At 42.5% G+C, this 12,783-nt stretch overlaps 2 protein-coding genes across 3 annotated transcripts in view; both read left to right on the forward strand.

Annotated features, from left to right (window-relative positions):
• The first annotated feature begins 225 nt into the window (after positions 1 to 225).
• rom1b (retinal outer segment membrane protein 1b) lies at positions 226 to 3,824 on the forward strand. Its single transcript, XM_076159518.1, has 5 exons — positions 226 to 375; positions 1,331 to 1,573; positions 1,889 to 2,076; positions 2,406 to 2,652; positions 3,579 to 3,824. The coding sequence occupies exons 1-5, from the start codon at positions 226 to 228 to the stop codon at positions 3,822 to 3,824; spliced, it is 1,074 nt and encodes a 357-aa protein (XP_076015633.1).
• Positions 3,825 to 5,518: 1,694 nt separating this feature from the next.
• Positions 5,519 to 12,783, forward strand: part of ccdc88b (coiled-coil domain containing 88B) — a 28,022-nt gene continuing 20,757 nt past the window's right edge. For both annotated transcript variants that reach the window (XM_076159541.1, XM_076159542.1), the window contains exons 1-5: positions 5,519 to 5,729; positions 7,122 to 7,270; positions 7,660 to 7,768; positions 12,312 to 12,381; positions 12,581 to 12,639. In XM_076159541.1, coding sequence (XP_076015656.1) covers positions 5,670 to 5,729; positions 7,122 to 7,270; positions 7,660 to 7,768; positions 12,312 to 12,381; positions 12,581 to 12,639 — 447 coding nt within the window. In that variant the 5' untranslated portion in view covers positions 5,519 to 5,669. The remainder of the gene's footprint in view (positions 5,730 to 7,121; positions 7,271 to 7,659; positions 7,769 to 12,311; positions 12,382 to 12,580; positions 12,640 to 12,783) is intronic.

A 12,783-nucleotide genomic window follows, 5' to 3' on the forward strand; every position in this document is an offset into this window, starting at 1 on the left:
CCTGCAGCACCATCTATGCAACCAATTTGAAGCTGCCCTCTCTTGACCGCCATTGAAGGGTTTGTTCATATTCCACCTGCATCTTGGCCACTTCTGGATTGACCCACAATTCACTCATTCCTCTTATTCTCCTCTTCAACTCTGTCCAGCCCCCCTCAACCCCTCTTCCTCCACGTTTTCTTCTCTTCTGTCTCCTACCTGTCGACCGGTGCATGCTAGTGAGCCATGGCACTGATGAAGATGAAGTTCACCCAGCAGCGGCGGGTGCGTCTGGCCCAAGGCTTGTGGCTGCTGTCTTGGCTGGAAGTGATGTGCGGGGTCTTGACCTTCTGTTTGGGGGTCTACCTAAAGTTAGAGCTGCTTCGTAGGGCTGAGGTAGCGCACACACACACACACACACACACACACACACACACACACAGAAGTCAGTGCACACTTTTATTTAGATTTGTTTTGACCAATGCAAACACAACATACATTTAATATTTATTTAATATAGCTGTGATTGGTATTGAATGGCTTATTGAATTTGGATAACATGTGACCATTACATGAAGGTCGTGACATTTGCAAATATCTGTTCAAGGCTTATTTGATCACAGATTGTCAGATTTAGACAGGTTGGAAACATTGATATTCAATGGGCTGAAGCGGAAAGCTGCAGGCGTTAAATGCATGCATGCAGATCTGTATTGATACGCAATGAGAGAGCCTGATTGGATTTCCTCTTGGTTATGTAGCAAAGCATTACTGAATGCATAATGGAATTAGTGTATACATTGCTAACATATGGCACCAACTCAGAGAGGAAATGAAATGCATAACATTCTTGGCTTAATTTTAGATTGTGTATACAAAACAATAACAAACTCATAGACTATTCACGTGATATGACATGATTCCCTCTCCAACAGCGTTCAAAAGCAGATTTTATTTGTCTTGTGTATGATTTAAACCTGGCTGCACGCATTTTAGGAAAGAAATGTTAGAGATACTTCAATGTGGTTTATGCTCTCAACAACAGTGTGTAAATGGCGTCTCAGTGTCAGAGGCTTTTGAAAACTCAGCCAATAATAAACTCCTAATTGACTTTTGCTGCGACTATGGCATTTAATTAACTTTTCTGTTATCTTTCAACTGTGGCCTTTGTGTTCAACAGATCAGCAGCAAATTGAATTTCTTAGTAGCCAAAGTCATTGTAGCACTAGATAAGGCTAATTGAACGCTGGATTATTGCCTGATAAAGTGACTACAGGAAATGACTAAGTGACCTGCTGCTGGTTATGTTCCGCACTTATGATGTCATCATTCTGACTCCTCCTTTGCTCAGGTGATGGACAACTCAGAGATCCATATTGTGCCCAACATCCTGATGATGGTGGGCCTGGCCTCCATTGCAGCTAATTGGATTGCCAGCCGAGTGTGTCAGGACGCCCTGGATGCAAATCGCTTCCCGCCGTGGAAGCCGTTCTTGCTGGCCTGGTATATGGTTGTGCCAGTTCTCTGTAATCTTCTCATCTCGGTTGTGATCCTCAGCTATGGCCTGCAGGGACGCCTGGAGGAGTCCCTCAAGGTGGGGTCACGCAGAAATTGAACAAAACTTATAGCAAAACCTGTTCAGAGTGACCTGCTCGGGCTAAAGGTGTCACCCAAATGATTAAAATGCAATGAAAGCAGTGGAGTTTGGAGAAAATAAGGATACCTATAAGCAGAAGTGCACAAGGATAAGTTAGAGAATAGGTACAAGTGGAATAAAGAACAAATAGAAATCATTTCACAAACAAGGCCTTCAAACAGAATAGATTTCAATGAACAGATGTCTGAGAAAAACAGGCGCCCGTGAACACATTACTTCCCTTCATTCTTCTTCTTCTTCCTTCACTCCTAGGTGGGCCTGAGGAATGGCATTCGTTTCTACAAGGACACAGACGTGCCCGGGCGTTGCTTCCAGAAAGAGACCATTGACCGTCTGCAGATGGAGTTTCGTTGCTGTGGCAACAACAACTACAGGGATTGGTTTGAAGTTCAGTGGGTCAGCAACAGATACCTGGATTTCACTTCTAAGGAAGTCAAGGAGTGAGTGAAAAACAAAGTGAATGACTGAATGCATTATTAGTAATATGGCAGCAAAAGAAAGATTATTTCGAGGTGGAATAAGTGGGGGGGAATGAGGAAAGAGAAGGTTTGGTCAATATGTGTGTTGAGCCACGATTTAGGCTTTAATGTTACAAACTAATGCCACTCACCTCCTAAAATATTATTATCAAATGTGAATAAAATAGAAAACCTCAACCTCATCTTCCTCTCCTCTCCTTTCACATTCAGCCCCCTTCACCACCTCTCTGTTTGTAATCAATCTATTCCATCTCTTCCTCCCGCCGTCCCTCCTGACTTTCTCCCCGCAGTCGCATTCGGAGCAATGTGGACGGCCGTTACCTGCTGGACGGCGTTCCATTCAGCTGCTGCAACCCGGCCTCCCCGCGGCCCTGCCTGCAGAGGCGCCTGATTGACAACAACGCTCACTACAACTACGAGTACCAAACAGAGGAACTCAACCTGCACCCCCGCGGCTGTAGGGAGGCACTGACTGATTACTACATGGAAATGTTGGATTCAACCGGTCCCTTTGTGCTGTCTGTTCTCCTTGTACAGGTAGGTTGCATTCTAGCCTGAATGACACTAAACTCATTATATAATTGCGTTAAAATAAAGCTGTTTTGATTGTTTAAGTGCCTGCAGTAAAAGGCACAAGCACACAATGAAGTTTTAAGTTAACGAGTGCAATTTCCTTAATCAGGTGTTTCTACATTTGTTCGTAATCAACCCTGACATTAACATATAAAGAATTTAAACACCGGTTGACAATTGATCCATGACAGCCGACCAAAGGAAAACACAGCTGAAGCACATTGATTTCTGTCTTTTCTGTGTTCAGTCCTTTAATCAAAGCTACACTTTCATCTCTTTGCCAAACAACATCGATGGTTCAGCCTCTTCAGCCGCAGGCAAGGACAGCGGCTCATACACATGGTTAACTGAGTGTCATTACACGTGCCTGCGGCTAATCAAACAATCTATACATTGTAACGCAGCAGCTCGGCGTGATAGCGTTTCTATACGGCCGTAACAGGCAACCAGGGCGACGCGTGAAGAGCTGTCAAGGCCTCAAGCTGAGCAGTGGATAAAATCTCTCAGGCTGAAATGTTTACTCTTGGCACAAAGAAACAGGCAGGGATTTATTTTGTTTTGAAAGATCAGACCAAAGAGGAGAGATAACTGTTGTAATAAAAGACCAGGATATTTTTGTCCTGCCACTTTCTCTGCTTTCCCGACTCTTTATTGCCACATCTTCACGTTTGTAAGCCTTTAGCATATCATCATTCACAAAGGGAGATTCTGCAACACGCCTGATTTTACACTGACACTCCTAACCACTATGATTCTTTTTGATTGCTTATAACTTTAGGAAAGAAAACGCAGTTGGAGCTTCTCTTCAAGTCATAGCCAAAATAGATGTGTATCAATCCACAAGACCGTGTGTTAAGTTGAATCTGGGATTGCTGTTTCTTTCTGTGCAGGTATCTGTGTTTGTGAGCCTGCGGTTCCTGCAGACAGCGGTGGAAGCAGCCATGAGTCTTGAGGACAAAGAAGGGGACAGTGAGGGGTATCTCTTAGAGAAGGGCGTGAAGGAAACTTTGGAAGACTTCAAAACCAACATCCTCAAGATGCTAAAGTTCGGAGAGGTTGAGCCCGAGGCGGCTGCGGCCGCTGATAAGGCAGGCGACGCCACCGAGAAGGCCGCTGACCCCGCTCCTTCCAGCTAGAGGAAAACGCCACCAAATATGTGCTGAGGAGCAAGGGAAGCAGGAGGGAAGTGTCGGAGATCTGGCTGGTGGCAGAATAGAACACCTGTTGGGTTTGACATATTAGCTCCACCAATACAGCAGCTGCAGCTCCCTTGCACATGGTCGAAACAAGGCGACACATGTGGAATCTTATCAAGGTCTGCACAGACACCAAAACAAACATCTCCTCTGTGCATGTCATATTTGTTGTAACTATAGTAGAGCACATTGGTACTAAATGGCTGTAGTTTACAAACATACATCAGACATTCACTACAGGCAAATACAAGGCCACAATTTAATAACCACATGATTCAAACAGCTATGCCATGTGCAATGTATTATATATTTCACAACTAGATGCAGAATTTGTTTTGATTGGCAATGAAATGCATATGTTAAAATGGCAAAGACGATATATATTAAAGATAGAAGTTTTTAACTGCTTTGTAGCGTCGGCTTCCTTTTGTACAAATAATAAAATGAACAAGTTAATCAACTGAGTATGAGTTATCTAACTACAGAGAATGGGAACTGGATTAAGTGCGTGTGTGTGTGTGTGTGTGTGTGTGTGTGTGTGTGTGTGTGTGTGTGTGTGTGTGTGTGTGTGTGTGTGTGTGTGGTGTCCTACATGAGGCAGCTATCATCTTGTCTGAAACAATCTGATAATCCTTGTGTGGTTAATCCAAGGACTGCTGCACAAGCATTATCAGCACACTGACAGGAAGACAACTGTCGGACAGAATCAGCACACTGATAAACAACAACAGTGATTATTTTACAGAAGGAATAATCTTTTACTCATTTTTATTTGTAAAGAATATTGGTAATCTGTCTCAGTTTAGGCACCTCCACCGCGTGTTCATTCTTTTTGAATAAAACCTTATCACAAGGTAATTTACTGTGACTGTTGCTTATTGTTGTTGATGTTTATAACAGACAGAGGAGGAACGCTGTCAGCAGTCATAAAAATGATAAATATATACATGCATATATATACATACATATGTTGAATTGAAAGTTTTCTCCCTTAAAGTAAACTGTGCCTGTTTGTGTAATGTGAAAAATCAAAATCTGATACTGAATATTAAAGCAAAATAACATGAGAAAACATTAATTAGAGCTACGTTAATGGACGTTATTAAAATGTAGTCGTGATTAAAAAACACAAAACTGCAGTTCAATACTTAACCACCAGGAGCCACCATTGCACAGCTTTTAAATTTGAGTGTAACTTCATGGAAGACCTGAAGCCTGTCACCGCCACAATGCTGTCATCTGTACAGCATTAACCCACACAAATCTACCTGTAGAATTTGTTATTCCTATGTCCATGTATGTTTCTACTCCTATTTCTATTTATTTTTGCAATATTTCCGTATGTACACGTTCTTCACTTATAAAACATTAACACGACAGTAACAATAATACACACATTTTTACGTGCAAAAATTAAAGGATCTAAAAATTTATCAGCAATTTAAACTGAATGCTACTGTAAATTAATTAATTAATTAGCATATTTTCCATCATTGTGTGACGTGCATGTTTCTGTTTCGTGTATATGTGTGCGTGTGTGTATAATGACGCCTCTAAAAAGAAAAAAACGCAACATGTGCGTTTCGTAAATTCCGGTTTGCGGTTTTGCAATGAAACGAAGTTGACAGAGAGGAAGAGACAGCGAGGGGGAGGGGGAGGAGAAGGGCCGCACCAAATGTCAAACTACTTCACTTAACGCAAGATGGATTCTCTCCTTTCGATTCATCAAAAAACTGAGCTGGTATTATATTTTTTAATTGCCTTGTAGTGTTTCACAGCTCATCGATGGACTCTAACATAATGGAGATAATAGAAGAATTCATGGAAAGTGCGCTGGCGCAATGGGTACGTCATTTATCATTTATCACTCTCAGTTACTGGCAAGTTCCTCATTTGCAGAGGGCAGAGATTGGGGGTTAGAAATAAACAAGATTTTATAGTGGATGAAATCTGCCTCTGTGGGCCACTGCTGCTCGGTTCAGATAAAGTGAAAGTTAACTCTATATTATCCTCTGCACTTTCCCCCCAAAAATAATGCCTCTCAGTCTATTTTGCCTTCCTGTTCCTTTCGCCCCAGCATATAAAAGTAGCGGTGGAATAAACAGATAAAAAACATATTGTCTCTTTTTCGTCGCTTTGTGTGTATAAAGACAAACAAACAACCACAAACCAACTTCCCCCTTTTTGCCAGCTTCCCCTGTCTCCCCATGATCAGCCATGTTCTCTCAAATCTGACACTTCTGCCTCCTTGTTTTCTATCTGTGTTGAAAATGATACAAACAAAAGATATTTAAAGTGTATTTAAGTGAGAGATTTACTCAAATCTGCAGAGGATTTTGTTACAGGCAGACTCGAAGGCCAAAAACAGCTCTCGGGGAAGTTGTTTTCACTACTTTTAAACTGAGTTACTGCTTTATTAGGCACATCTGAACAGCCGAGTGCAGTCTGATACAATAGCTCATAAGGTTCCGATTTGTTGTATCGGATAAGATCTCAAATCAGATTAGAATTGTTGCTTTTGTAACAGACTTCATTTCCAGCTGGTTTACAAGAAAACAATCTAGTGCCAAGATTTTTCTGCTCAATGAACACTTTTTGTTTATCATATAATGAGATAATGTATTTAACCCTGCTGTAGGGGAATTCTCTTGCCTCCTCTGTTGCCCCTTTCAGAGGTCACAGGTCAGACTGGTATCCCTGCAGCTGGTAGAGGTTCACTAACCTGCCCAGGGGCTCCTCACCAAGGCAGATATGCAGTGACACGAGAGCTTTCGCCCCGTCTCTTAAACTGAAGGACACGCTCTCCTACCAGCCCATTGCCTGGCACCCTGTTTGCTACGTTACACAGGGTGTCCTACTATTCTGCCGCCCGTCATGGGTCGAACCGGCTCCGGCTCGTTATTTTGTTTACCAGCAGTGCAGATTTTAGAAGGTGCGGTTGGGAATAAACCTCATTATATTGCAGTTTGCATTGGCACGGCTCATCTTAGCAGCAACAGACCTTGGCTGCGGTCCTTCCTGGCTGCCTGTCACTGTGAAGTGCTTCCCAGTGTGAGAGCACAGATCCCACCTGTCCAGACAGGTGCACAGACTCAAATGGCTTCCTGTGTAAAAATGTTTTCACCTCTCCCTGTGTCTCTCTGTACCCAATCTCTGCTTCTCTCTGTCTTCATTTTCTTTTGTCAACCCGTATACACTCACATCCACACGAATAACGCCTCCCCTCCCTCCTCCTAGGTTCAGCTGTTTGAGAGGATGCTGGAGCAGGAGGACAGCTTCCCTCTCTACAGCCAGTACATGGAAGTGAATTCCGTCTCCCAGGGAACGCGGGAACACTACCTCAAGCTTACCAATGGGGTTTTCCTCAATGAGGTCATGAGGGTTATGTAAGATTGATGGATGTTTATGCTTCATTGCTTTGCAACCTTGCACCAGCTTAAAGTGCCAACAGACCAGGGAATATTAAAGCAAATTTGATGAACAGTACTTATGATGTCAGGTTGCTCAGATACAGGATGAATTAAAAACAATCACAACATCACATTACATTACAGTACAAACGGCGCATTTACTGGGAAACGTATTCATTTGACCCGAGTCCCATTATTTCAACAAATGACTACATGAGAATTCTCACCGCCTGCCTCCGGCTCATTAAAACTGTAATCACCTTCCCCGCAAATGCTCCCGTGCATAACATTTTCTCATCTGAAAAGTCTGATTGATGAAGATGCAGCAAACACACACCGTTTCTGTCTGTTTCTGTTTCTGCCAGAGACCCGAATCCCAAGGTGGAGCGGCTGTACGACAGCGACCGAGACGATTACATGCTGAGAGTCCAGAACTTCTCCATTTTAAATCGTCATCTCCGAGCTTTCTACCAGGTACGTGAGGCTCCCAGGGAGCAGGAGGAGGCTCAGGGGGATGTGAGAAGAGACTGCACAGGACTTCCACTGCTGCATAGAATTTATATTTAATTTAATTACATCCACTCTAAGTTTTTGCGGTGATTTTAATGACACTGAACAGCGAATGTAAAATGTCTCCCCTTACTGTTATATTAAAGGTCACATAGAGTAACAAACCCAGAGAGAATGTGTCACCTCACAGATTCATCTTAGCTGCACTGACGAAGCCTGTTTCCAGCAGTTTCCATTGTTTTAAAATAAAGCAGCGATAAGATAAGATGAAATTTTATTATCCCGAGGGAAATTACTGTGCAACAGTTACAGTACAGCATGAAAAAACAAGACCCAGAAATCAGAATTTACCCAACGAGTGCAAGTCATAAGCCTGACATACTCAACATCAAGCCAAGTGAATGGATGACTGGTAAATAATATGTTACTTAAAACAAAAGAGACGAGAAGGCGATTGTTGATACTAACAGCAAAATTGTCTCAGGTCTTTTGTTTGTTTTGGAGTTTTTGTGTCGCCATGGCGTAAAAAATTTCAACCCCAAGTAAGCCTATGCCAAATTGTACGCTCTATTTTACGTGTCCACTTGGAGGCAGCGTAACATTTAGTAAACTAAAATGTTAAGAAACAGTAGAAGAAATGCGGAAACGGAAATCGATTTTCAACTTCAGAAAAAACTTAAGCAAAGCATCGATTCCACCAAATCGACTTGAAACGACTTTATCAAGAGAGCTTCCTAATTCTTTTTGTTCGTTTCTGCGTGATGAGATGTTTCCCTTCACGCAGCTCTAATCCAACTCAAATCCCATCCAGTACAGATAAACAGTTTTGCATTGCAACACAAATAAGCCGTACAGTAAAACAGAACAAATACAGAACCATTTGCAATCATGTTCAGCTTACCAAGAAGAGGCTGGATCTGACTTATTAAGTTTCAGTGCTTTTTTAAAAATGGAAATATCTCTTTGAATGCTTATATTTCATTGGCCCCTTTGAGTCAGCAAGAGAAAATAATCATCTTACAACTTTTTTCTTTGCCTTTTACTCGGAACATTATGCATTTTAAAGGATCAAATCAGTTTGCTTTTACTATAGCAAAGTGAAACCTCCAAAAAAAGTGTAATTGGATCTTGCGGTGCTGTTAAAACTCGTGACATTATACAGCATATGACATAAAATCACCAACCCTCCGACATAATACACTGTACACTGCGGTGAGTCGTGGTTGTTTTAGAGAATGCTTCGTGCTCCCGTTTACTTGCAGTGCTAACAAAGCAGCATCTGTGAAACACTGGTGTAATGGGTTTTTGTGGATGGGCTGAAATGACTCCCAGCTCATTATAAATAGAAAAGGCTTGTAAAAAGCTGAAATATTCCTCTAAATCATGACTCAGGGCCACAACAAATGGCAGGGAGAGAGGGTGATGGTGGAGGGCCAAGGAGGCAGTTGTCTTGCTGTAAGGTAGTAAAAACAGAGGACAAAAAGAGGAGTGAAGCAAAGCTCAACTATCATTCTCGACACATGAATATGTCTCCTCAGGATATTGGAAAAAGTCTGAAGTGTGCGTGGGGGGGCGACGGCACATTCGCAAGAAAGTGGAGGAGTCAGAGAGGAAGATCCAGAGATTCTTTTTTCCTATCCTCTGTAGATGTGTGTGTGCTTACGGTCGGGCAAATGGAGCGAGAAGAATGAAAGGGCTGTGACCTGCGTTTTCAGATGTGATTTCCTTAATAAAGGAATAAAGGACAAATAGCTCAGACATTTTATTATCTGTGTTAAAAGTCTTGAGGGCATTTGGGGAAATGATACCATCCAGCTTAATGATGATTCACACGCATCCGTGCTCTGTTAAGAAACTTTAGAACCAAATGCGAGTTAGGTGGACTGAACATGCGTCGCTTAGCTCATCGCACAACACAACACAACACGACACAAGAACACGAGCGTTTCAGGTTTCACTTCCTAATTTTCAGTGAATCACTTGTGTCCCTTGAAAGCACAGAGGAACACAAGACACCAGTGATAATTGGGACGCTGGTTCAGTCGGTGTATTCCAGAAGCAAAGTCACCAGGTGATCTCAGAGCAGGCAGAGCGTCACCGCCGATGCTTTCTTCTGTGTGTATATACATGGACGAGGACGCGCTAAGTGTTCGGCTCGCAGCAGCCTGCAGCCCGGCGAGGCCTAATTTACTCTGCTGTGACCTCGGCTTCTCTAATGCAGCCGCCGTGGTGTTTGTGGAGATGCATGGATGTGAATACAAAGCGAGTTGAAGAGGGATATGCTCAAAGGGTGTTAGACAGGAGAAGCCATTGTTTCTGTTCTATTGTATTCTATTTTATCGAAAAAAACTAAAAGCAAGAGAGCCCAAATAAATCCCACTGAATGAATGAATCGATCAAGCAGACTATTGATTCATATTTAAAAAAAACCCAGAAATGATGACCCTGCTGTGCTGAGCTGCCAAAATCATTGAGAATCATTTAAGGAACATGACTGCAACAACGAAGAACAGTCATTAGTCCAACAAAAGTAGAATCAAAGAGAGAGAAATGATATTTGGAAAAGACAGCAGATGGTTTGAATTCCGGTTTCCTCCCAATTTTAAGCAGTAGATTATTTTCAGAGGAAGATTTATCAAGGGATGGAGGCTAATTCCTTCTCATTTACTAGAGTGTCAGTGGCAAATGTTCTAATTCCTCATGACGTTGACCTCCAGGGAGAGAGAAGCCTGGACAGCATTCGTACGCTCAAGTATCACAGCACAGCAGAGACAATTGGAAGGATGATAAATAATGTTGATATCTCACTTTTGCGTCCTCTCCTTGTAGAAAAGGAGCAATCGAGCAAATACGAGCCAGACAACAACAACAACAAGAGTCTTTTGTGTGTCTGTGCTCCTGAACCAGCTGCTGTACAGGAGGTGACCAACACTTCGGTGCAGTGTTTAACACCTGCTATTCCCTGAGGGAGCAGGAACTTCAGGCTGCATGCACATGTCCTTGTTTCCAAAGCCGTCTGATGGGTTGGGAAAGCAGGTTCCTCTCATGGTCCGTTGCCTTTTTCGCTGTAGAGTTTATAAATTAAACAGAAGAGACTTGTAAATTACTTCAGTCCGTGCTCTGGTGATTTTGCGTTGGATAGGAGGAGGAATGTGAACAGGCTTTGAGAGCAGTTGGGAGAGGAGCTCGCCAAAATCTGTGTATGAGTGTTTTCGACAAAAAAAAAAAAAGGCTTATTAGTTGGAAAATGCTTTTGTTCTGTTTGGAGTTAAAAAGCTAAGATTAAAGTTTACCCATTTGCTGCATGGTGGGTGGCTGCAGAGAAGCAGCAAAACTCTGCACATCCAGATGACAAACAGTCCTTTTAATGGCTAGAAACTGAGGCGTCTGCTGGATTCAACATCGTTCAGACTCTGTCAATAGATCTCTGCGAGATCGGAAAGACGATACTGCAAGCACGCGTGTGTGTGTATGTGTGTGTGTCAGAGACGTTCAAGTGCACCAGTGTCTGCTCGCTTAGAGGGGATAACGGTAATGAACTCACCAAAGTCCAGTTTAATAGAACAAAGGTTTTATTCATTTATCTCATTTCCTTTGTTTTTAATGTGAGTAAGTAGTTTGTAGTTTGTAATCTCTTTGTATGACAGGAATTGCAATCATTTGTGACTTTGATATGTTGATAATTAACTGCTGTCGCCAAAGTTGTGGCCAAAATAGAGATCAATGACTGATAACTTATAATTATAATAGACCTAATTGCTTTTTTGTCATAATAATAGTGTGTACACAAATATGCCAGACTAACAGAGGCTAGATCTGACTTTTAGTGCTTTTTAAAAATGGAAATATCTTTTAATTCTTATATTTTATTTGCCCCTTTGAGTCAGCAAGAAAAGAATCCTCTAACAATGCTAAATAGAGATACATTACTACAACTATAACAGGACCTAATTGCTTTTTAGTCCTAGGAAACTGCAGTTTTAGAATGTATCTACAGACCAATTTCCCTCCATTTAATGTTTACAGTGGGATGAACAATGACAAACTATGACTGAACTATGACAAAAAATGGCTCACGCAGTTTTCAGGAATCATTTTTAGAATTGTCCGTGGTGCCCTGGGCTCTTTCCTGGGCCGAGCTTCACCTTTCCACCAAGTTTCATCAAAGTAGGTTAATAACTTATTCAGTAATCCCACCAAACAGCAGGCAGGCGTGAAAATACGACCTCCGAAAACCAGACACATGTCTTTTTTCAGTTACCTTAAAAATCCCTGGAGTGACAAAAGAGAAATCACAGCGAGCCGCCCTCACAGAGGCCTTCATGACCTTGAAGAACAAACACGACTCCTCCACTCTTGTCTGATTTCGTTTTTTTGTTTGCAGTACAAACGGCAGCAGCCTGGCGGAAAGCTTGGCCGCTGCGGGCAGACAGACAGGACTAGCCGGCTGATCGCATGAGGATTCTTTGCCCCCGCGTAACCTGATTCGTTCTTTCCTTTTCTTCAGGAGGACCTACAGCAGCTGGTACTGATGCCTCTCCCAAATGTTGCCATTCTTGGGCAGGACCCCCTAACAGGTACAAGATAACAAAATGATAATAGCAGTGCCACGTCTTTCAGCGGCTACAGAGAAAGCAATTATACTTTTTTTTACGAGTCCATATCTCTGCTATCTCTGGAACACATTAAGGTGATAATGATAGGGAGGATGGTGGTGTGGGGGGAAGATGATGATGATGATAATGATGATGATGACAGTTATTCCCGTGTCCTCAGAGGCAGCCGTGGAAGAGCTCAGGCGTCTGCTGCTGCTCTTGCTTGGATGCGCTGTGCAGGTGATCACACGCTCACATGGACACTATAGGGGTTGACCATCATGGGCTCGATACTGAAGCCAGCGCTTGATGCACTGAGCCGAACCTGTTGACAAATACTTAACTGTACGGACATTTTATCCTCACAGGGTTTATCCAATTCTA

This window comes from Genypterus blacodes, unplaced genomic scaffold (genome assembly GCF_046128005.1).
Source record: "Genypterus blacodes isolate CSIRO-AG114 ecotype Tasmania unplaced genomic scaffold, CSIRO-AGI_Gbla_v1 ptg000098l_1, whole genome shotgun sequence".
Lineage (NCBI taxonomy): Eukaryota > Metazoa > Chordata > Actinopteri > Ophidiiformes > Ophidiidae > Genypterus > Genypterus blacodes.